The 26,250-nt window shown below is 47.3% G+C and overlaps 1 protein-coding gene across 1 annotated transcript in view; it reads right to left on the bottom strand.

The window, feature by feature from the left end:
- Positions 1-26,250, bottom strand: part of ZFAT (zinc finger and AT-hook domain containing) — a 180,864-nt gene that overhangs the window by 74,183 nt on the left and 80,431 nt on the right. The window contains exons 10-12 of the mRNA XM_081817145.1: positions 25,498-25,647; positions 23,586-23,759; positions 6,218-6,306 (exon numbers count right to left, since the gene is read on the bottom strand). Of these exons, the coding sequence (XP_081673271.1) occupies positions 6,218-6,306; positions 23,586-23,759; positions 25,498-25,647 (413 nt within the window). The remainder of the gene's footprint in view (positions 1-6,217; positions 6,307-23,585; positions 23,760-25,497; positions 25,648-26,250) is intronic.

The following is a 26,250-nucleotide window of genomic DNA, read 5'->3' on the forward strand; positions in this document are numbered from 1 at the left end:
CTTCTCTGTGACCTGTTCTCTTTACCTACTTTTCAATTGGGATACCAGGAGCAGTTTTTTTTTTTTTTTAACTTTTTTTTTATCATTATGTTAATCACCATACATTACACCATTAGTTTTTGATGTAGTGTTCCATGATTCATTGTTTGTGCATAACACTCGGTGCTCCATGCAGAACATGCCCTCTTTCATACCCATCACCAGGCTAACCCATCCTCCCACCCCCCTCCCCTCTAGAACCCTCAGTTTGTTTTTCAGAGTCCATCATCTCTCATGGTTCGTCTCCCCCTCCGATTTCACCCCCTTCATTCTTCCCCTCCTACTGGGAGCAGTTTATTTTTAATATGAGATAATCATTCATAAAGATAAGGCAAATGTTAAAAAACCAGTAGCATTAAAAATTCCAGCTGCTCAATCAGTATTTTCCTTCTTGATTTTGAAAAATACTACCTTAAAGTACCATTCTCTGTCTTTGGTATCTAACAAGTACACTGTGAGAAATCTAGACTAGTTTCCTAGAAGGAATGGGTGAATCAATCAGGATAGCAGGTAAGCTAGGGAGGGAAGTCCAGTGACCCCAAATCAGCTAAAACAGTGGATCTGTGGAACCATTTCCCTCCTCCCCTCCACCTTCTCCATCTCTCTTATCAGTACCTCCCACCCCAGTATCAATGACTGTCATGACAGGAAAGAAAACAGCACAACTCTGTTTTTTAGAAATAAGTAATTACAATCCAGTTTCACAAGCTGTATGAACCCAAGTGAAATGAGCATGTAACCCTCACACTTAGTATGAATGATACATACAGGGCTAGCAAAAACAAGCATCCTCTTTATATAAGTATCCCTTTATATGAAAAGATAAGACTTTATTTAAAAATAAAGTTATTCAAAACAATGAAGAGATAAGCTGCAGAGTGGGAGAAAATATTTGCAATTAGGGACCATTATCCAAAATACATAAAGAACTCTTAACTCTTAAAACTCAACAATAAGTTGAGAAAATGAATAACCCAAGTAAAAAAAGAAAAAGAAAAAAAGAGCAAAAAGCCTGAACAGACTAAAGCCTGAACATCACTAAAGAAGATATACAGATGATGAACAGGCACATGAAAGATGCTCCACAGCTTAAGTCATCAGGGAAATACAAATTAAAGCAAGGATGAGTATCACACCTCACCCCTATTAGAGTGACCCAAATCTAGAACACTGAAAACACCAAATGCTGGTGAGGATGTGGAGCAACAGGAACTCTGATGCATTGCTAGTGGGGATGCAGAATGGTACAGCCACTGTGGAAGACAGTGAGTGGCAGTTTCTTGCCGAGCTAAACATACTCCTACCATACAATCCGGCAATCACACTCCTTAGTATTTACCTGAAGGAGCTGGGAACTTAGGTCGGGACAAAAATCTGCACCCAGTGTTTAAGCAGCTTTATTCATAATTGCCAAAACTTTAGAAGCAACCAAGATGCCTTCAGTAGGTGAATGGATAAACAAACTGTGGCATATCCAGGTGATGGAATATTATTCAGCACTAAAAAGAAATGCACCATCAAGTCATGAAAAGACATGGAGGAACCTTAAATGTGTATTACTAAGTGAAAGAAGCCAATCTGAAAAGGCTACATGCTGTATGATTCCAACTCTAGGACATTCTGGAAAAGGCGAAGCTATGGAGACAGTAGGCAGATTAGTGGCTGCCAGGGGAGAGGGGGGCAGAGAGGGGTGAATGGGTGGAGCACAGAGGGCTTTCAAGGCAGTGAGGCGGCTCTGCATGATGACCGTAACAGTGGATACGTGTCACGATACATCTGTCAAAACCCACAGAAGGCAGAAAGCCAACATGGAGCCCTACTGTACTATGGCCTTGGGTGAGTAGGACGTATCGGTATAGGCTGGACTGTGACAAATGTACCGCTCTGGTGGGGATGCTGACAATGGGGAGGGTGTGAGTAGGAGGCAGGGCCAGACAGTATAGAAGTGCCTGTACTTTCTTCTCAATTTCGCTGTGAACTGAAAACTACCTTCAAAATACTTTATTAATTTCAAAAAAAAAAAAAAGAGGAAAGACGTAAAATCCAACGAAGGCCCGTGGTTTAGTTAACAGGATACCAAAGTCAATTTCCCAGTTTTGATAACACACTATGGTTAAAGAAGACACTGTCATTGAGGGAAGACGGGGAATCGGTACCTGGGAAATCCGCCGGACTCTAGATCAGTTTAGAATTATTTTAAAATAAAAATGTTTTCAATGAAATAAAGCCACCATTTATTAACGTGGTAGGGAGACTACCACGGAGTCACCCAGGTCCCCTAATTGAGAACAATCCTCTCAAGAGAGTTGTGGGGTCAAAGGGGCCCGACAGAGAGAGAGAAAACCGTGTGAGGGGACTCCCGCCTGCGATCACATTGCCTCACTGAGCAGCGTGCGGGTGTATTTATTCACGAGGAAGCAAAGAGCTGAACAGCCAGAGGGAGGGAACAAGCCCATTTGGTTTGGAGGCCCCTGGCTCCGTGACAGCTCCTCTGTGCAAGCATCTCCTCTGGCACTTGCTGAAGACTGACAGTGTCAGTCCCACCCGAGGTAATGCATTTTAGTTACAGCTGCAAGAGGTGCATAGAGCACCTTCACTGCTTGTGAATTCTCTGGGGTTTGATGGGCTTCACCCCATGTTTTATAGTCCTTTCGATCTTAGGATGACTTGGAAATGCTTTTGGCATGAAGATGTTCCCAGAAAAAACTGGGAATGACCATAACTGTCCAATTATGAGGGGAATGGGTAATTAAACTAGGATACTCATCCCAAAGCAGCCATTAAAAGCAGTTTTACAGTAAGTATATTTTCATGAAATGGAAAAATGCCTGTGGAACGATGATTTAAAAAAAAAAAAAAAGGCTATATTTATAATGCTCAAATCAGGCAGGCTCTCCAGCCCTGCCTTTGACTGGGAGGTTATTCTAACTCAACAGCGAAGTATTCTTGGCAAACCATCTGGCCACTCATTTAAAGCTACATTCTCTAATAGAGCTTTATCAGTGGTAAAACTGATGTTTGAATCTCCACCCAAAAATGCTCATTTACAGTAGGACCTCAATTAGGTTTTAAAAAAATATATCGTATCCAAAAATTCTGCAAAGAAAGGGAAGGAAAAGCACTTTCCAAATCTTATACAGTGAACATATATTTTTATTTTTAAAATAAATAAATAAAAACATGTAATTTTAAAAGGCAATACAAGAGTTTGCCCTTATTACAGTGTTTCTGGATACAAATTATATACTGTAAATTATATATCTGCATCTAGGAAAGCCAACTGGTTTCCTCTTGCAAGCCGACTGCAATGGATTAGTAGTGTCTGCCTGACGATTCTGAGGCCTCATGTAGGATTAATGAAACAGAGAGGCTTGATTTCTTGGTAATATTTGCCACTGGTATGCAGAGGGAGTGTGGGAGCACGCATACCATGTATTTTCGGATTCTGATGAGAGTTTTCTACCAAAGAGTAGATGTGAAAGGAAGAAAACAGAGGGGAATGCGGTGGGCGGAATAATGTCCCTGCAAAGATGTCCACGTCCTGGTATCTGGAAGCTCACACGGCAAAAAGAAGTTACGACTACACGGGGAGTCGAAGTTGTTAACCATCTGACCTTAAGGTAAGGACGTTCTCCTGGGCCATCCAAGTGGGCCCACAGGTGAAATCACAAGGGTCCTCCCAGGAGAAAGGCGGAAGGGAGGCAGAGGAGAGAGAGGTGGGGTGCTACGTTGCTGGCTCGGAAGACAGAGGGCTGGGGCCAAGAGCCAAGGAACGCAGGCAGCCTCCAGAAGCCAGAAAAGGCCAGGGGATGGATTTTCTCCTAAAGCCTCTGGAAGGAATACAGCCCTGCCATCACCTTGCCTTTAGCTCCGTGAGACCCATGCCAGAATTCTGAACTATTCAGTAATAACTTGTACAGTTTCTAGCTACAAGGTGGAGGTAGTTGAGCAGTAACAGAAAAGTGACGGAGAGGGATGCCTGGGTGGCTCAGTTGTTAAGCGTCTGCCTTCGGCTCAAGTCATGATCCCGGGGTCCTGGGATCGAGCCCCGCATCGGGCTCCCTGCTCGGCGGGAAGCCTGCTTCTCCCTCTCCCTGCTGCTTGTGTTCCCTCTCTCGTGTCTCTCTCTGTCAAATAAATAAATAAAATCTTAAAAAAAAAAAGAAGAAGAAGAAAAGTGACAGAGAGGAAAGAGAACTGTCCACTGTCAAAACTTTGTTTCGCTTTGTCGGTCCCAGTCACTTGAGAAACATTACTTACACTAACTCGTGCTACAAGAGCACCTGACCTGGAGGAGGTGAGAGGCCGGAGTCGGACTGAGTGGTTCCCAGCCCAGCCGCGGTACCATTCCATAGGGAGGGTGCCCATGGGAAGGCAGACGTGACCCCAGGGCCAGCTCTGCCCCATAGCTCCCAAGGCCTCAGCAGCGAACGGCAGCTATGTGACAACAGGGTGACACTTGAGCTCAAACCATCCCCAAATCCACTTCCCGTACACACAAGCCAAAGATTCCACAAATCTGAGAGAGAGAACAGTGAGGACGGGGGGGGCAGAGAGACTGTTGGGCTGTGTCTGGCTGGGGAAGAAGATGTTTCCCGCTGAAAACCCAGGAACGAATGGGAAGTCTAGCTCCAGTTTGGGGACGGGGAGGACAGTAAAGAACCTGCCAGTCCTCCTTTCTCATCTATGAAGTGAGAGCTACCTCAGCTCGCTGTTCCCTAGCACCCCACCTGCGCTAGTCTACGGAAGTCTAGGCTCCCCCAAAGAAACACACCTGTGGTGGTGCAACTCGAGATAAAGCTCTTCATTTTAAATCACGTACAAAATCTGCAGGACACTCAAGAAGCTCCCCACGGACACACCGCCACTCCCACGAGGTGACACCCACCTGAGAAACACAGGTCCGCCACAGGGACATTAAAGCCGAGACACAAGCAACAGGTGCAGCCCCCTCAGTTTTCCCCGTGAGCCCCTCTCTGCCCACAAGGAGTAAGGAGGAGTAAGGAGAAGACATGCGGAGAGAAGCCCAGGCCTAGGACTCGGAGACAAAGTCAGTTCTGGGCCCTTCCCTTCCTGGATGTTTACAGCACATAAACCCCTAACCCTCTGAGCCACTTGGTTTCTTAACCAGCAGAGGTGAGATCCTGAGAAGTCATCTCTCACTGGGCTGGCTGTTCTGAGCCTCAGAAGAGCTTGCCGATGGGGGAGTCCTCGTCCCCTCCGAAGTGGTGGCAACACAGCTTGGTTAGTGTTTCAACGGTGACTGAAATCTGTAGATGTGGGCATGGCAGACAAGCCTAATGGGGGACCGGGTACCTTCTCTGAGGTTCGAGTTCTTCATCAGTGAGAGAGGGATGATGGGCTCTACCGTGGGGGAGGGGAGAGCTGACGGGAGTGAAGCTCCGAGCACAGTGCAGGCATACAGCAGGTGCTCAATAAATGCAACCTGCAAGTGTGGCGGCCCATGGCCCCTCCCACCTTCTCCATTCTCCGGGACTCAGCGGTGGACACGACTTCAACAAACATTAGAGCACCGTGCTTTCCGTTTCCATGCGTAGATGCAGTGGCAGAATCAACTTTAAGGCTTGAGTTCGCAGCGCCAGGCGGAAGTTCTTGTCAAACAAATGCATGAGACCACAAGCCTCACGGTCAGTAACTGCAGCAGAAGTGGCGGCCAAGTGCATATTTAGCAGCCACGTTCAGTAGATCTCAGTTACAGCTATGACGTGAATACGGACAGCCACCGCCTCCTGAGGCCCTACTATGTGCCGGGCACGGCAACGGGCACCCCATGGCCACCATCTCCAGTTCCCCGGCTGTGCATCGTCACGAGCCTGTTGTACCAGGGGACTGACCTGAGGCCGTCCAGGTCTGAAAGCACACCCCCTTGTTCCTAGAGCTCACAGCCTCTCCTCTACATCCCTCCAGGTTTTTAGAGTAAGAGCATGCCTTTTCTCTAGTTATGCATGGTCCCTGGACCTGGCTTCCAAAGGATAGAGAAATCCCACCCTTCTGGCAGGAGAGCGCACGCCACGAGGTGAGCTACACCTCGGACTCCACGCATCCTAGCCAAGGGGGCCCGGAAGTGAAGGGAACACCCCAAAATAATGACACCTTCATTTTGACATGCAACGCACTTCCAGCATGCACCTGCCCGCCACGCGCCGAGTCCTCTCACCTTGAAGGAGGCATGCTGCTCCATGTGCCGCAGCAGCTGGGGCTTCTGGGCCGCCGTGTAGTCACACACCGTGCACTTAAACTGCTTCCCTGGAAAGAAGGGAGGAGAAGGTGAGTGTCATCAGGCTAACAGCTCCCGCAGATGAATGCAGTGCCAGGCACAGAGACAGGTGCACGACGATCCCCTTGCCACGTGGGAGTCCAGAATCTCTGGGGAAACAGCCTGTCCACGCCCAGATACCTGTTGACCACAGGTGGCAACGGAAGGGGGCTCGCCATGGAAGGAGGAGGAGAACAGCCTGGGGAGGCCCCAGGAGCAACAACACTTGAGCGGGCTCCTAAAGAAAGTCAGGGTGTGGCCAGCTGACTGGACGGAAGAGGACCACAGCGGGGGAGCCCAGGGGCGGGGAGCACGGAGTGGGGACCTCAGGTGCTCCGAAGACCAGAGCAGCTGGGGCTTCCTTCTGGGACCCAAAGCATGAGGTCTAGAGAGGGGCAGGCACTGGCCCTCGAGACGCTGCCAGAGCATGTCACCAAGAGCACCTTGTGGTCCCAAGAGCCAGGAGAAGGCAGAAGGCCACTCAGCGAGGCAGCAGGACCTGTGCCGGGAACGCCTAACCCTGGCAGGAGTGTGAAAGCCAGATGTGAGGGGGGCTGCTAGAAAGGCACTGCACAGAAATGGAAAACACTGCTCTGTGAGAGGATGAATGCGTTAGCAACATTCAAACACTCGTTAACGGGATGAACGGGCCCATTATTTATTTGTTAAAACAAATTAATGGATGTACAGGCGCACTACATTTTTTACCCCCCGGTGAGCACAAGTGAAACCGCGACATGCAGTAATACCATTGTGCAACCGAATAGAAATATGACCGACTTCTGCCAGCAGTCAACTGGTCCCCAAGCAGTTTCCAAGGGTGCGGGCCTCTCGGGGAGCCAAGGGCACAGCCACTGCACATGGTACCACAGAAACACTGGCTCCTCCCAGGGACCTGGCACATCTTTCCTTCACAGACAAGCTGGGTGAGAGAGTCGTCTCCCTTGTCAACCTACAGCCTCCCTTCCTATGAACTCTCAAACCCAATGTAAACCGGCTGATGGCACCTGTCACTGGAAACCCGTTCTCACCAAGGGAACCAATGAACTCCATGGGGCCAAGCCGGTGGATCTTAGTCTGTGTTTTGCTGGACTCTGCTGCACACTGCTCTGCTAATAGGCCAGTATCCTCAGTGTCCCTGAGGCTGTCTCTCCCATCCACACCTTTCATACACCGGCATTCCACAATGCTGTGGCCCATGCTCCCATTCTTCTCCTTCTAGAAGCAACCTTGCATATAATCTTCACCTGTGGACTTCTGTAAACCTCTAACGCCAAAATCTATACCTTCCCACCCTTACTTCTACATCCTCTACCCTTCCCTGATCTCAAGATCTGAGTATCCAACCTTCTGCCTAGCTGACCCAATTTGGACTTATTATCTTCCCCATCAAATGGGTCCCACCTCCAGCCTTCCCAGTTCTTTGCCCACCCAATCATGAAGTCAGAGACTTGGCAGCCTTCCTCAGTATCTCCATGACCCCAACTGCACTCATCTCAGTTTTACCTCCTAAATATTTCTCTATTTCTCTGTTTCAATACCTCCACACTTGTTTAAGTCCTCCTCATTTCTTTCCTGGACAAGAACAAAAACCTATAACCTGGCTTCCTTGCCTTCAGGTAACCCTTCCATCCATCTGCCATTCATCCATCCATCCATCTATCCCCCATCAACTAACCATCAATCTGCTCACCTGCCCACTCTCTCTCCCTTCCTGCCTCCCTCCCTCCGTCCATCATCCATCCATTCATGTGAATGCCCCATCCTCTATCCAGATGACCTGACACATAAACTCTCACACAGCTCTTTCTGCACACCACCAAGGACTCCAACTGCAGAACAAAGTTGAAAAATTCCAGAGCGTGATACAGAGGCCTTGCAGAACCAAACTAACTCCCCGCACCTGACCCTTCTCTGACTTCCAGTTTGCCTTTCCCTCTGTATGTCGGGCTCTGTAACACAGAAGTCTTTCAGGTCTGACAGCATTCTGCCAAGCCTCTGCTAACATCTTCCATGCCTGGGGTGCGCTGCCTCTCGGCATATAGCCAGTCTTCACTGTAACTCACAACTCAAGTTGAACGACATCTCTGGCAATTGGGCTAAGACTGAGCCCTCCGCGGCTCCCACAGACCCTCTCCACATGCTTCTGTCTGTGCCTGACTCTGCAGCCTCACACTGCCTGCCCACAAGCCTGGCGCTGCCCTGGCTGCCCACAGGGACCATGTCTTATTCATCCCCACACCCCAAGCACCTGAGTGCATGGCTCACACCGAACGTATCCTGTGCATTTTACTGAACTGGGAAAGGAACAGAAAGGAAATTCTGCGTATCTTACATGAATAACACTTTCAACAGTAACAGCAAAAGGGAAATAATAGTATAAATATATTAACACAATTACACTATCATTGTAGATGAACAAACCCCAAATTCTAGATTCTACTAATTCTGCAAGTCCGAAGCGTGGGGAAAACTTTTTCATGTGTATGGCAGACACGTCATAATTAGAAACCAAGTAATATTTGTTGTTAAATATAGTATCATCTTTTTTCAAACACAGGGCCGCACATTTCTACATGTCTTTGAGATAACCTCAGCCCCCCACACTTCTCCACTGATTCCGACTCACACAAATGCATCCTCACTGTGCCAGGCAGCCTGAGCAAAATGGTGTTAGGTTCCCCACTGCCTTAGTAGGGGCAGGAAGGCTGATAGAGCCATTCTCCAAACTGATAAATATTTTTACTCATTACCAATACGTATCGCTCAATGAGTAAAAGATGAAGTGCTAAAAAGTTACTCTGAAATGGATAAACAGAATCACCCCAGTTGAGATCAAGAGTCAGCCTTTTATGGATTTACTCCCAGGGCTCTGCGAGAGACAAAAAAAGAACATAGTTCCTAAAAGCACCCCCCCTCCCCCGGCAAAAGCCTCAGAGTCCCTGCAATAAATACTACAAATGTTTCAGCAACCTGACAGCCCCCATCAAACAGGCCTGGGAGAGCACTTGGCATAATCTTTAGCTGCCTAATTAAAATAATGCAATGGAGAACCATGACTCATCATGAAGAGCAATGCTTTGAGACTATCAGCTGATTTCTATCAAGACACTCCTGATAACTGCAGGGAGAATGGACAGAAAACATAGCATTTACCCGAGGCTAGAGTGACCTCCAAGTGCTGGCCAATGCACATCCAATGTCTGTATCTGGATCACACCACAGCCCAGGAAAAGAAAGGAATGATTACAAAGAAAAAGGCGGTTTTGGTAAAAAGTGAATGCATTTTCCACGCAACATATCTGGCTAGCTCTAGCTACCGAGCTACTGTCCAGCAGCAGCTGCGCTCCGACTTGATGTCCATGACCTCAGCCACGCACTCCCAAGCCCGGGGAGGCAGGCAGTGCTAACCCCTTACAGATGAGGAACTAGGATCAAGAATATGAGCAATTGGCAGGTTATGAAGTGGTCAGTGGCAGCCCCTGGATTTGGACCCCAAGTCCCTGTTCAGAGCCACGTAGCAATCCTTCAGCTAGTAAGGGTAGGACACCAGTTCCCCAAAGGGAACAGAGAATGTGTAACAGCAGTGGATGTATCTGAACCATAAAGGCCATTGCACAGGATGGGGGCCCATTAGACGGGAGCGCCCAAAAGAGCCACTGGCAGCAGAAGTGCATTCTTTCTGGCTCGGTCCAGCTTGCCCTGTGTGACCCTGGGCTCGCTCTTCTCTGCAACTTAGAGGCTTCATTAAAAGCATACGGAGGTCACCCCTGCATGCTCCAAGGATGGACTCAGACAGTGGGTGGCAAGCACCTGAAAAGTAGCCCTGAAGGGATGAGGCTGAGGGTACACGCAGGTGACCCGGGAGGGGGCCCTTCCACGCCACGGTCACTCTGGACAGCTGTGGCGGTGCCCCTCCAGTCCTATCTCTTTGACCTCCCTGGCATTCTCTGGGACAATTCAGGGATGGGGCTAATTAAGCCAGCCTAAGATAATATACCTTAACCAGAAAAAATACACAGAACGGGAAACTAAAGTACAAGTAATTATAGTATCAAAGAGCCTATGAAAGGCCTTCCTCACCTTGCCCCCAGCAACCTCTCTGGCTTCTCTCCACCGGAGCAAGCTGTGACCCCTTGCAATGGCTGGCAAGACCCCCGAAGGTGGGCTGTTACTTCTCTAAGCTCAGGAACAACGCCCCTGCCCCCCGCACTCCACTCCAAGGACAGAGCACATCCCCCACCCCCAGACCTCTGTACCTACCATTCCCAGGGCCTGGGACACCCTTCCCAGATCCCCCCACCACCATCCCATTTATAACTATAGTCGCTTTTAGGGATTCATTTTCGGAACTCCTCATCTTGTAACATTTTCGTGTTGAAACTGAATTGTCTCATATTCATATTTTCGTTTTCCTATTTCAAGGTTCTCAATATGAAATATTTTCATACCTCAATTGTACTATGCCACATATTTTATTGATTTATCTTATCATTTAGCTTCATGACAGGGGGAGCTTTCGGGTTTTGTTCTGTTGTTCTTGCATCGTCCCCTGTTGTATCCAAGAGACTCATCAATTCGTCTCTGGCTGGTCGGTCTGGCACCTTCGCTGGGCTGTGGGTACTTTGGGGACAGGGACAGCACACCTCTCATCCCGTGTCCCTGTGTCTAGCAGGGAGCGCATACTGGCTGCAGGGCTAGCGGTGAGTTACAGGAAAGCCCGACAGGGTGATTGCCCAGCCACACTCCCTCTCTCCCCACAATAGCCGCCACAAGAGGAAATGGAACGAAAACAGGCCTCTGTGAGGAAGTGACAGTCAAGCTAAGATGGGAGGACGAGGAAGACCAAGCCACATGAAGAGGAAGAAGTAACCAAACACACACACACAAAGTCCTCGAGTCTCTGGAAGCTCCCATGGTACCATTATAAGAAAGGCCCCTTTTCTGCTCCAGCAACCTCAAATGAGTTTCTGTCAAGTGCAACCGAAAGAGTCCCAACAAACAGCTGTTGAATGAATCAGTGAGCACATGAGCAGAAGACACCAAGACCCCAGAAAGCATAAATTATTATTTATATCATTTATATGTATTGTATATATTATAAAAACAGGATTTAAACAATTCATCAAGAGAAGATTAATTAATTTCATTCATCAAAAGAAGTCCACTGATAGCAAACACTTACATACAGCACTATGAACCAGCCAATGTTATAAATGCTTTATGCAGATTAACTCAGTCCATCCATTTAACCCTCAAATTTACCTGTTCAATTGTGAGTTATCAAATAACTAAGAATGACAGTAACATGGTAAGATCTGACACACATTAAACCAAGAAACTGACCATTTCTAATAATATGAGGCACCAAACGTGAAAGAGCAAAGCTGGAACGCTTCCGTATTTCTGGCTCAATTTTTTGAAAGCAGCAAGTTAGCCATGTAACCCATGATAAAAACCACTGAGGCAAAATAGCCAGCCCGCTCCCGGAAATGTGTCCTAAGGAATTAATTCAAAGGAAGGAGAAATTCATATGCAAGAAAGGGCTCCTTGCGAGTTAGTTTTAATGAGGAAAAAGCAGAAAATAATACACTGTCCAAAAATAAGGGACTGGTTATGCAGCTCATGGATCGCCCACCACCTTAGTGAGACGTTACACAGCCCCTAAATGTAATATTCATGGACTCTGCAGCAACAAACAACAATTACAATCATTAATTTTAAGGCTAGAAGAATGACATCTATGCTTTAACTACAACTATGTAATCACTCCAGATGAACATGAATAACGTTTGAAAAGATTTTTTTTTTTTTAAGTAGGCTCCATGCCCAGCATGGAGCCCAACACAGGGCTTGAACTCATGACCCTGAGTTCAAGACCTGAGCTGAGATTGAGAGTCAGACGCTTCATGGACTGAGCCACCCAGGCACCCCGAAAAAGAATTTTTAAAAGGATAATTTATGTTAGGTGACAGAATTGTGGGCACACTTCTAGGAAGAGATTAGATCTTTGTGACTCTTGTTTTAACGTTTTCTGTGCAACACAATAGCATTTTGGATAAATTAGCATCCATCTCTGCAAAGCTGGGATGTTTCAGCCCATCTCCTATGAAATACAATTAACAAGACAGATCTTTAAACATGGAGCTATTAAATGGTATCAGTGGTTCCTGAACTTGACACTGGAGAGAGTTCACGGCCTTTTAAAGTGTTGCCCCAGCCTTGCCTGGCTGTACGTTGATTTGCAGTGCTCCCTCTGAGCAGGCATCTGTGCCCATCTTCTTCACGAAGACAAGACAGTGGCCTAACTTGGTGAGTAATCTCAGAGGTGGTCATCTCTTATCTTCTGGGGCATGATTTACCTTTTGCCAACAGTCAGAAGTCATTCTGAGCCAAGTCCTGTCAGCGAGGGGGACAAAAGAGAGCGGAGTCCTACCACTTTCTGGAGAAACACTCTTGAGGAAAGCCTTCTGAGCTGACTACAAAAACACTGCCATAGTGAAGAAGGTGAACTGCAGGGACAGTCTTCCCAGCCACAAGCCACAGCATGCAGGATCTCCGTTACACAGGATAGTCTTACTTGACCCAGAGGCCCAGACGTTAAAGGTCAGAATCATAACCACCTAGGTGAACCTCACAAATAATGTTAAAGGGAAGAAGCCAGACACAAAAAGAGCACGTATTATATGAATTGGTTTAAATGAAGTTCAAAGACAGGCAAGATCAAGTTACAGTGTGACAGGTCCGGGCAGCTGCGACCCTGAGGAGGAAAGGGGCGGCTGGTGGGGAGGGTGAGGCGGACTTCAGAAGGGATGGCAGCGTCCTGTGTCTTATCCTGGGATGTAGCGACATGGGTGAGCTGCCTTTGTGACAACCCAGTCGGCTGTGTATTTCTGCACGTGTACGATACTTTAATTTAAAAAAAAAATAAGGGGAAAAAAAAAAACACCACCATGAGAACAAAACAGGCTACCTTCCCCAGAAGGGGCTCAGGAAGTGGTGCCGAACGATTCAAGAAAGAAAAGATGTGTCAGGCGGTTCAAAGAGAAAGTCTGAGGGTCGCAGCACAGCCTGTGGATTCCTTGACTAATGCTGCAGGTGGTAAGGAAAAAGATACCATCAGCATCATCTGCCCCTGTGACTTTCAGTTCGGCATCCTTCTGAGAGCCAGGCTGGCTGCAGATTTTCCACTGCAGACACTGCGGCTCGTTCTGGAAGCACCACATTTTACCACCAGCTCCTAGTTCCCTCAAAAGGTGTGATCCTGTACAGCCCCCCTTCAAAGATGGGATGGTCGGGGGGAAGGTCATCTCCACGTCTGTTCATCCCTCCGTCTTCCAGTTTTCCGTGGCAGGAGTCTGTTTCTCCGGTAACATGAGCTCTCCAGCCCACGCTCCACGGCTGACTGGCTGATGGACCAAAGCTGACCTCTGACCTATGGAGCACTGGCTGGCCCTGGTGACAGGACATTGCCTGAACACAAGTAGCACCAGACAGGAAAGGAAAGCCCTGGGTCTGGTGTCCAGCAATCCTGAGATGTGCCCTTTACCCAGGTCTTACTCAGCCTGCCATGTTAGGATAGAGGGGGCAGGATTTGGAGGGAGGGAGGGAGCGGGAAGGAAGGAACAGAAGTCCTTGTGACTCTGCCTTGAGTCGGATGAAGAGAGAGGTGCCCCCAACCCCAAGGGATGTGAGACTGCCCTTCCTTTTGAAGTTCTTTCTACTTTGGAGGGAAGGATGAATGTGCGAGGAGGAGGGCAGGAGAGCCAATGAGCAGCTGTCTTGCTGTGTACGCTGTGCCCCAGCAGGAGGCTATCCCAAGTAGAGGGGAACAGCATTTACCCCACACCTGCCGGCAGCTGTTGGGGGGGCTCCCTCCAGGATATATGTAGCCCCCAGCCTGGTGACCAGCCCTTAGAAAAAGCATGGTATCCTGGTGAGGACATGCCCTGGTGCTCTGTTGGTGGGAATGTAAAATGGTGCAACCACGATGCAAAACAATATGGAGGTTCCTCAAAAAACTAAAAATAGATCTCCCATACCATCCACTATTTACTACCTAGCAATTCCACTACTGGGTATACCCAAAGGAACAGGATTTCGAAGAGCTATCTGCACTCCCAAGTTCATTACAGCATTAGTCACAATAGTCAAGACATGGAAACTAGCCAATGCTATCAACGGATGAATGGATAATGAAGAAGTGGCATATGTAAACCACGGGAATATTATTCAGCCCCGAGAAAGGAGACTATCTTGCCATTTGCATCAACATGAATGGACCTTGAGGGCATTATGCTAAGTGAGGTAGGTCAGATAAAGAAAGCAAGTACTGTCTTTACTTCTCTGTGGAATGGAAAAATGTCAAACTTGACAAAAACAGTAAAACGGTGGTTACTAGGGGATGAGGGGGGATAAAAACTGATGTTGTTGAAGGGCTCAAACTTGCAACGAGTAGTAAATAAGCCATAGTGAGCTAATGTACAATAAAATGAATAGATAACAATATTGTACTATAATGCAATGTGATAAATATTGCTACAATGGCAATATATTATAATATAAACATGTAGCAAACCAACATACTGTACACCTTAAATTTACACAATGTTATATGTCAAATACATTCAATAAAATTAAAAAACACTTAATCATAACCAAAATGTGATGTGATGGAGGTTAACTAACCTTACTGTGTTGATCATTTCATAATATATACACTCTACCAAATCAATATGTTGTACACCTTCAACTAATACAATGTTATGTCAATTACATCTCAATAAAACTAGAAAAACATACTTAAAAAAAAAAGAAAATGCACAGCACCTGTCAGCTTCTTTTGTGTCTCACTACACCCTTATCTGCTTGATCAGCTTCCCTGAGGAAGGTTCCAGCTGCTTACTTTAAACAGAGTTCTATATAAAACTAGGGAGAGGTGGAATGGTAGAAAAATCTCAAACCATCTGGTGAAATAAAACCATGCCCTTTGTCTTCTGGCACTTGGAGTCCATCAGCACACAAAGAAAGACAGTGAGGGACCATTCCTTCTTACTTAAGGCACCTTGTTTGAAAACCTGTTAAATTAAATCACTCCTGCCAAATCAAATTTCCTATGTACCTCAAACTCGAAGGAGCACTAAAATACTTAAAGAAATTTGCATAAATCGGAACTATTACTAGTACTAATAACTAGAGGCATTAAGGTGAAAATATCTTATTATGACTGTTGATCCAGTCTTAACTGCAAAAGGTGATATTTGCATAAGTAAATTTATCAGAACAATGGCTTTACCTTTTTCAACACTGATATTCTTTAAATATTAACTCTTGCACTGTGTCTTCCTAATGAGAGAATATCTGAGAGAAGAGACATGGGATCTTTCCTAAATGACATAGACGATGCAGATCCATCCTTACGCTGTGTCCACAGTTGCTGAGAATATGAGAACACTGACCACAGAGGGAACAGGCACCTCTCACTTAATATGAACCCAAGTAATCTTCCCACAACCCCACTGTGGTAGGTAATGCCCTCCCCCCAGAGATATCCAGGTCCCAATCCCCAGAGCCTATTACCTTCTGTGGCAAAAGGGATTTTGCAGATGTGACCAGGTTAAGGATCTTGAGATAGATTATCCTCTATTACCCAGGTGGGCTTGGTGAAATCGTAAGGGTCCTTATGGAGACAGACAGGAGGGTCAGGGTCACTGAGGAGACGTGATCATGGAAGCAGAGGCACAGCCAGGTTAGAAGGGCCTCGCTGCTGCCTTTGAACATGGAAGCAGGGGCTCATGAGCCAAAGGATACGGGCAGACTCTAGAACCTAGAAAGGCTAGAAACAGATTCTCCCCTAGAGCCTCCAGGAGGAATGCAGTCATGCTGACAACCTGATTTTGGATTTCTGATCTTCAGAGTTGTCACAACATAAATCTGTGCTGATTTAAGCCAGTAAACGTGTGGTCGTTTGTTACAGCAGCCATGGGAAACGAACGGGGATGGTGAAGCACGGGTTCAAGGTCACATAGGCAGTAAGTAGTTCCAATCTGGGTCTGCCCTGCTGCCTCCCACGTGGCCGGACACACCGGGGTGTGCTGCTGAAGGTAAGAAAAGCTCCCCAAAGGAAGCGTAACACGTGTTGCAGCCGGCGGTTGGCGGAGCCCATCTCCACAGCTCTCACATCTGCGGGGATCTGTACAATGGCAAATCAGGACAGAAATAGCTACGGCAGTAAAAATACAGTTGAAGAAGCCTCTGTGCTTTAAGGGCTGAACTTCAGGCAACGGCAGACTTAAGAAACTGATGGTTCTCTGTAATGAGCACACCAGTTTTGATACAAGGAGGAATGCATCAGGCATGGGAAGAAACAGACAGGGGCCAAAAGCCAGAGAAAAGAACAGGAACAGGCACGCACCCTACCTGGATTGAGGTTACAGACGCTGGGCCAGGCATCTGCAACCTGCTGAGACCCCTCTACCCTGGTGAGGTTTTAGGTCACCAACTTTCCTCAACAGTCAGATCTGTACAGCAGTCTAAGCTAACTGTTCAGGAAGCTGTATGGTTCATTTTATCCCATGGGCTGTTATTCTTACGGTTTATAAAAACCTGAGAAGAGCTTCAGGTGGACCCAGACAGGGTGCGCCCATAAAGTGACATGAACATCAGCCTGCCCTCTGCTGCCCATCACCCAGACACCTGCTGGTAAAGGTAAGCCAAGAGAAACCCACCATGTCCATGCCCACCCCTGTCCCTTCGCTTTGACTCCAGGGTGAGCTGGACAAAGGGTAAGAGGGATGAGGATGCTGTGCAGAGACCAGTCTCACTGAAGCCTAGTACATGAACTTGGAAGGATCAACCAGCTGGTTGCTTGGATACCATTTTCCATTGTTTAGAGTACATGTTTTTAGAAGTAAAGGGGCTACTTTATCCTACAAGGACTCTGCTTGTAGAGGAAGGAGAAAAATAACTCCACACTTACTTCTAGAATACTTCCATGTGTAGCCATGGGATCTCTTATTACAAACTGAAGGAGTGTGGGGAAAAATGGTACTTCCTCCACTCAGACCTAAGTTCCACACTCGACTCTCCACTTGTCTAATTATGATGCACACAAGAGTGCTTGAAGCTCGGAGAATTCCTCTTTTAAATTTTACCAGAAAACTTCTTAACTCAAGTGTATGAGGGAAGGTTGGATGGGGCAGAGGGGGACCCAAAGGAATTAGCATCGAGCTTCAAAGAGCGTTTTATTTCATGACTAGGGGATTCTCATCGGATTACATAACAGAAAGGCACTGCACCATTTCACCTGCCCCATGTGCTGGGGGCGGCGGAATCCTGGGAAAGCCTCTACACCACACGTGCGGAGGCCCTCTTTAAAATCAAAAAGGGAAAAATGCGCTACAGCATGACTTTTGCATGAAATTCTTTCATACTGTTGGCACACATGCAAAGGGTTTTAATCAGGCCCTTTACATGTCAATGGCTCTCTTTGTACATATTGACTGGCAAGCCTTTTTAACTGAAACCTCCGCCCATCCTGACCTCTCCCTTCTGAGGCAAAGTAAAGAGCCCATGAATGTGAAAAAAATGGATTTGCAAGCAGGTAAAAGGAGTGCGTACTCAGTTCCCTTTTACTTAGTTGAGAGCAAGACAATTCATTTAATAGTAAGTTCCTCTGCCGTATTTTAAAACATCCAATTCACAAGCACTTGATGTAATACAACTATGTGAGAGATGAGATGGGGAAAGCAATTGGTACTTTTTGAGCGCTTCTACATTCCAACTGCTGTCTGCAAGGCACTTTACATTTTTTTCACTCATTCAACCAATGAACATTTATTGAGCACCTACTGTAAGCCAGGCACTGTTTTAGGTGCCAGGGATACAAGACAAAGCAAATGTAGTAGGTCAAGAGTCCCTGCTTGAGGAGTTTACAGTCAAGTGGAAAGTCATGAACAAGGAAATTATAATGCACATTAGGGTCAGAGAAGGGCATGGACCTGGCAGATGTGAGAACACGAATGAGATGGATGCATCTGGAGAGGGGACGGTCAGGGGAGAGCGGGGGGAAGCGGGGAGACAGAGGGGTGAGAGGGAGGCTCAGCCGGGCCGTCGCTCTGGCCGCTGTCTGGGAGCTGACTGTGGGAGGGCAAGGCCAGAAGCAGGGAGCACGTCAGATGGCTACAGCAAGAAAGGAGGCACGAGGTGGCGGCGGTGTGGACAAACGCCACCCCTCGAGGGTGCTGGGGAGGGAAAACTAAGGGAGAACACACAGAAGGAGCTAACCGGCTGTGGGCAGGGTGTGAACGAGACAGTCAAGAATGACCTGAGGTTTCTGACCCAAGCAACCGCCAAGGAGCGGCCACTGACAGACACGGGTATGGGAGGGGTCAGCCAACTGTGGCCCCCCTCGGGCCAAACCCAGCCCGTTTCTGTAACAGCTGGGAGTTCAGAATGGCTTTTACATTTTCAAGGTTTGTGGGAAGAAAACAAAACAAATCAAAAAGAAGACGATATGGCAGGAACCATATGTGGCACTCAAAATCTCAAATATTTACTATGTTTTTCCTGGAGTTTGGTGACCCCTGGCCTGCAGGAGGCGCAGGTCTGGGACAGATGAGGAGCTGAGTGTTGCCCAGGCTAAGTCTGAGGTGCCTTCTAGACGTGCAGGAACAGATGCTGAGCGGGCAGTTGTACCCGCAGGGCTGGTGGAGCCTGGGGGAGAGGACAGGGCTGGAGACAGAAACTATGAAGCCTTCCATATAACTAGTGTGTAAGCACGGGGAGACTGGGGAGATGCCCCAGGGAATGAGTGTAGAAGTGTATGGACTTCCAAGAGCAGGAGGTCACAGCTAAGGTGGCCCCAGAAAAGGAGACCAAGAAGGAACAGCCAGAAGGGCAGGTGGAGCCCAGGTGAGTGGGGGGACACCTTCTGTCATTTGATCCTCCAGCCCGTCGTCAGGCCCAGGGCCATACGGATCCCCGTTTTACTGATAAGGAAACTGAGGTTCAGAAAAGTGACCTGACCAAAGCCACCCTACGAGGCAGTGGCAAGCAAAACTCAAAACTCAGGCCTCCGTAGCTCTGCCTACCCCACACAGCTTCTCTGTGGGACAAGCTGTTGAATCATTACCGATACAACAGATCCACTAAAACCCAAGTCATTCCAGGCAGGTTTTAAAGCAACGTTTGCTTCCAAATAAAGAGCTAATTCTATGATTAGAGGCTGACAGCCTCATCAAGGCAACCAAGCCCCCAGTACCAGCACTTTTCCCTGAGGAATTCGAGGCACATGTGATGTCACACAGCTCACAAGGGCATCCCTGGGGTGGGAGATGGTGTCCTCCTTTGGTGGAGGGGAAGACATTTTTTTTGACTTGACAAAACAGTCTCAAAGTTTATCTAAAGGAGTAATAACTAAATGAGAAAACTAAGAGATGTCCATAAAAAATGAAAAAGGAATAACATATGTGTGCATAATCAAATGAGTTATAAAAATAACACCTAATAAAACAATGTACTAGAACAGATATTACTGAACAGACCAAAATCTCAGAACATGCCCAGCATCTTGAGAGACTGGCATTTCAAAATAAAATGAAAAGGACCGATTTCTCTATAAATATGTTGAGTCAATTGAAAATTGTTTAAAAAAATAAAAAGATCCCTACCACATACCACATACCAAAATAAATTTCAAGAATATTAGTTTTAATAGATGTTATAAACCATAAAAGTAAAACCTGAAAAAAATACAAAAGAAGTTTCCCCTAAGGTAAGGGAGGTTCCTTTCAACACAGAGAAATCATGAAAAAAAAATATAACAAAGGATAAGACTGATAAGTTTAAATATGCAAGGTTATTTAACTTCTGTATTTAAAAGATGTGGCAAATAAAATGAAAAAGCAAATATTAAGTTAGAGGGAAATATTTGCACAATATGACAAACCACTGAGATACATACAAAAAGCTTTTAAGAATTATCAAAATAAAATACGACTGCTACCAAAAAAGTGGGTAGGAGATGGAACGAAGCTTTTTTTTCAAGTTTTTTAAAACTGAAAAGAAAAAGAAGGACCGAGAGTTTGGTTACAGCTGCAGAGCAGATCAGCCCTGGAGCTGGGACACCCGGCCTGTGATCGGGCACACCACATATCAAGCTGGCCTTCGAGAAAACATGAAACCACGGGAAGTCCTTACCAGGAAGGCGGGGGAAGAAGGGACTACCTGGTGAAGCTACCCTGCCCCTTATCAAAGAGCATGGGGCTGAGAGAGACCCAGGAGGTGTCAAGGTCTCGTGTCCTTATCCTGCCCCACCAAACTCAGGCCCATGTGGGGCAGAAAGGGGGCGCAAAAGGTAGCAGGCCCCCCATTCTGGTGCTGTTCTCACTGCACCTAAAACGTGATGCCTTTCTTCCCAGACTGGTGAATGTCTGGAAACAAGACATGACTTTACAAATACCTCAAACTCCCAAAAATGTCAGCGAAAAAAAAAAAATTAAGAGAAAAAAAAATAAGAGAAAAATTTCCTGTTTTGTTACAAAATATTTCATAATGCCTGCAAGGCCTTTCCTCTTTGGGAAGGTTGTCTTACCGGTTTGAGGACACACCATCGTTGCCCACCCAAGTTCCCTTCCCTGCTGAAGGGCTCAGGGAAGCAAGTGACAGGTGGGAAGGGCTGTGTGTGTCACTACAGACCCCAGCCCTCCCCTCCACATCCAACAGCGGTCGGTCCAGGGCCCTGATTAGACATACACCCCATCTCCTCGAATCCTTTCAGGCCAGGACCCAGACCCCTGAGCCAGGCATGAGGCCACAGCGCCCCTGCCGGGCCCCGAGCGTGCCCCCCCAGAGCCTGCCACCACAGCCCAGTGGACACCCCAGACCTCCTGGAGCTGACGACAGCTGCTTTTCATTAATGGCGCTGTATTATTCGAGATTTCAGTGAATCACGTGCTTCCAAGTCAGGAAATATCAGTAAGGCTTATTGTTTGTGGAGGAACAGAACTCATGAATAATTACTCAGGGTAGACTGCTTGACTGTCACTGCATTTTTAATTATTTTGCTTATGGATTTTCTTATTTACAGCACACTGCTTAGGTCTGAATAGTTATAGTTCTGGCCTTCGTTCAGCCTTAGGCAAGCCCTGGATCTTTAGTTCTAACAAAGCCTAGCTAAGCATGCAGCCTCTCCGTAAGTCCCTCAAGCTCACCCAGATGCACACACAACAGGATGGATTCCCTAAAACATTCTTAAAATAAAGGTATGACCTAATGGCTATACCATCGTCTAAGTTCTAAAATCAAAAATAACTGTTGAAATCACTCTTGATTTTTATGGTGAACTCCAATTTTTGTATATAATTGTGCTAAAATAGCAATATATTTATAAATATGGGTTTATTGTCTCATTACATATAATACTGACAAGACCTTGCCACAGCTAGGGTTTTTAAAGGAAAATAAAAAATGCTTAAGGCCTTTTATGGTTTAGTTGCCTGTCTTCCTTTTTTTTATTTAAATTCAATTAGCCAACATATAGTACATCCTTAGTTTCTGATGTAGTGTTCAATGATTACCTAGTTGTGTATAACACCCAGTGCTCATTACATCACGTGCCCTCCTTAATGCCCATCACCCAGTTACCCCATCCCCCCACCTCCATTTCCACAACCCTCTGTTTCCCATAGTGAAGAGTCTCTCATGGTTTGGCTCCCTCTCTGATTTCTTCCCATTCAGTTTTTCCTCCCTTGCCCTATAATCCTCTGTGCTATTCCTTATATTCTACATATGTGTGAAATCAAATGATAATTGTCTTTCTCTGCTTGACTTATTTCACTTAGCATAATCCCCTCTAGTTCCATCCATGTCGATGCAAATGGTGGGTGTTCATCCTTTCTGATGGCTAAGTAATAATATTCCATTGTATATATGTACCACATCTTCTTCATCCATTCCTCTGTTGAAAGGCATCTCGGCTCCTTCCACAGTTTGGCTATTGTGCACATTGCTGGTATGAACACTGGGGTGCACGTGCCCCTTCTTTTCACTACATCTGTATCTTTGGGGTAAATACCCAGTAGTGCAATTCCTGGATCAGAGGGTAGCTCTATTTTTAACTTCCTGAGTAACCTCCATACTATTTTACAGAGTGGCTGCACCAGCTTGCATTCCCACCAACAGTGTAAGAGGGTTCCCCTTTCTCTGCATCCTCTCCAACATTTGTTCCTCCCTCTTATTACTTTTAGCCATTCTGACTGGTGTAAGGTGGTATCTCATTGTGGCTTTGATTTGTATTTCCCTGATGACTAGTGATGTGGAGCATTTTTTCATGTGTCTGTTGGCCATTTGTATGTCTTCTTTGGAGAAGTGTCTGTTCATGTCTTTTGCCCATTTCTTGACTGGATTATTTGTTTTTTGGGTGTCGAGTGAGAAGTTCTTTATAGATCTTGGATACCTAGCTGCCTGTCTTCCTAAAACTATTCTGCTTTCCTTCTCTCCATCCTACCCCTCTCAGGGAGACTTTATTGGCCACTGTGACCATTGCCCATCACCTCTCCTGCCCTCAGCGATTCACATCCTTCTCCTCAAGCTGCTGAGCCCTCTTCTTTCATAGCACCCACCTTTAGCATGGCCTGCATGCTTCTCTTCCTCCCCACCACTCCTTAGTGGCAGAAACTGCTCCTTACTGACCCTATACCCCAGGCATGGCTGGGACATAGTAAGAACTCGATCAATAGTTCTTAAGAATGAATGAAATTAGAAATCCACTTAAGTGTACTTCATTAAGGTCAAATTTGCCCAAGTATTGTTTGTATTTTAAACTGAGCCCCTGAGGTAGCTTGGATGATAAGCATCCACTTGGAAACATCGGGTCAGGTGTGATCATGGCTGCCCCTTAAGGTCCTCAGGTTCAGGTGAGGACGGAGGGCTGAAGAGGATTGAAACTTTCAGATCAAGGCCTCCTGAGGGTGCCTTATTCCCTGAAGCCACGTCCCCTCCACACCCACCCACCCATGCACACACACATGTGCACGCATGCACACCACCCAGCACTAGGGGAGGTCAGGCAGGGCTCCAGTCCTGAGCACGGGGCAAATGAGGAAGCAGGGGAGTTCTTTCTGCTCTTTCAGAATCAAAATTCTAAAAGACCCAGGTCTTTCTTGTCTGCAGACACATCTACTGTTTCTGCTGGTCTTGGGATGTCAGCTTCACACCCCACTTTCAAGAGAGGAAAAAAACTCACTATGCTATGGAGTCATTTACTTACCGTCAGCAGTGTGAAGGAGCTTGTGACTTTTCAACGTCCCTTTCGATTTGAATTTCTTGCCACACATGTCACACAGGTGGGTTTTCTCAGTGCTATGACGATTCATATGAGCCTTGAGGTTACTCTTGCTGCGAGTTGCATACTCACACAAAGAACATTTGAAGGGTTTCACACCTACGGAGCGGGAGGGGGGAATATATATATAAATAAATAAAATTACACAGACACCCACCTATTTATATGGGTGTGCATATATGCGTGCATCCGAAGGATATATGTGCATATCCGTGTCGAACAAAGCAGTGCCTACCCCCAGACTCGCCGCACACGGGCCTTGCCATGCTCTCATCCATGCTGTTCCTCCCGACGGCCATGCCCTGTCCTCCTGGTTCTGCCAGGGCCTCCCCCGTGCAGCTTTCTCTGGCTTGCCCAAGCCAGTGCCCTCGGTGCCCTCTCAGCGTCCCAGTCCTGAACTCCCTGCTAGCCGTACTGCTATACTGCATGGCGAGTCGTCCGCACCAGCCTCTCCTCACAGTCCAGGAACTCCTCGCGGGCACAGACCCCCAAGCAGTTTCTGCAGCACACATTCATTATATTCAACTGAACTGAGATAAGCTGACCAAAATTAAACAAGGGCCTGTGCAGAAATCAATGGGATCAGGCCCCCAGGATCAGACGGGAAAGCACATTTTCATAAACTGAGCAAAGCCTTAGGACACGAGCTATTGTTGGGCTAAAGGCTTGGACTGTGGGGCGTCCTGGCTGCTTCCCCTTCACTCGACAAACACCTCCTGAGGACCTACTTTGGAGCACACACTGAGGGGGCTCTGAAGCTGAGAAGCCACGGCCCCTGCAGCCACTGTCCAGAGGGAGATGTAAAGCAATAAGGCCGTGACACCCAGTGCAACGTGCACAGGGAGAGGGATGATGTGCCCAACACTGAGCACGGGAGGACCTGACACCCTGCGCACCCAGCATCTTCAGCCCTTGTCTACGGGACCCAAGACTTTGCAGCTAAGGAAATCGAGGCTTCACCGAGGCTGCGGGGTATGCCCAGGGCACAGAGGGCAGGTGCATGTGTCCGGGTAAACAAAAAGGGCCTCCCAACCTTGGCTTTGAGCTCTGCTCCTTCTGCCTTGTCTGGATCCCTACTCCACCATTTCCTGAACTGTTCACCTCTCCCTTCCCGATGGTGCTTTCCCCAAGGCCTGAGAACAAGTGTTTCTCTCCTCCTTGCAGAAAACACTCCGTCCTTCGTTTTCTCCAGGAACCCTCCGCCTGCAGCACTCCAGCTCCCTAACTCACAGGCGGGACCTCAGCAAATGTCCAGAAGGGCTCCCCCGGGTGTTGGCTCTGAGCCTCATCCCCAGGAGCGCTGCGTCCTTACAGCGGGAAGCAAAGTTGGTGGCCCGCTGTCTCCAACAACCTCCTGACCTCCAAATACCCGAAGTCCCAGAGCATGTTCCCCGCACTTCCCTTCACAGGCAAGCATCCCTAAAGCACAGCTTATCTTCCTCCCTCCGCTCCATCTCCACGCAACTCTCCCGCCTTCTGAATTCTTCCTCCACGATGCCGGACCAGAGGCCTCTCTGCCGTCCTCTTCGCCTTCGTTCACTTGTAACCCCAACACCTGCTGAGCACCTACCACGCCAGCGCAGACGTCATGGGGATCTAGCTCACTACAACTCCAATGAAAGCTCTGAACCGCACACCTCTATCACTGCAATGGCAACTGAACAGGGAGGGACTGAAATCACCGAGCTTAGCTGGCTCATGGATACATTTCTCAGGAAGCTGAAGGACATCTAACTGCCAGGCACACAACGAGACGGCTTCCTCCTAAAGTATGCCCACATGAAGCATGGAGGCACAAAACTAAAAGGGGGCTCTACCTTGAAAGAACAATACTCACCTTCGTGAGCCCAAATATGACGCTGAAGGTCGGAGCCGTTCTTCATGAAATAGAAATCACAGTATGGGCACTTCATGGCTCGCTTCCCAATCAGACCTTTCAACTGAACTCTCCTCCCGAGAACCTCGGAAATAGTGCTCATGGACACCTCTAGAAGAAAAGCAGGTGGATCATCAGATGCCAAAGACGACTGGCTCCTGCGAGACGTACGTGAACCTCGTGACCGCGCCCCAACGCCCTGGCCGATCCCAGCAGCGCTCAGGTGGCCAATCGAGATGTGCCCGCCCGCAGTCACGCAGTAGGACTTTTGCCTAAAAACTGAACCAGAATCAAGGCTCAGATCTAAATATCCATGAGCATAAAATGTGAGGGATGGAGGAACAAGACCAGGAAGCACTGTCAGACAAATGCAGGACATGAAATCACCTACAGGAAAAGTGACCAGTCCCTCTAAGAAACTGATGTCACGGGATCAAAAGTGGGGTGGGGTGAACCACAGAATATAAGGAACTCATGTGACGTAACAACTAAAAGCAAAATGCCTGGGTCTTGATTCAAAGAGTTTTGTGTTGACGGAGGAAATTTTAAATGAACTAATACTAGGCAGTAATAAAGAATCAGCACTAATTCTGTCTGTTTTAAGGGTGACCTAGTGGTTATGCTCCAAAAACACCACAATCAGCGTCCCAAAGTTCTTTCACGGGAAAATTACATATGTGCGGGACCTACTTTAAGATATTCTAGAACAGAGCG

Source organism: Leptonychotes weddellii, chromosome 4 (genome assembly GCF_054177405.1).
Source record: "Leptonychotes weddellii isolate Sample4059 chromosome 4, ASM5417740v2, whole genome shotgun sequence".
Taxonomy (NCBI): Eukaryota; Metazoa; Chordata; class Mammalia; order Carnivora; family Phocidae; genus Leptonychotes; species Leptonychotes weddellii.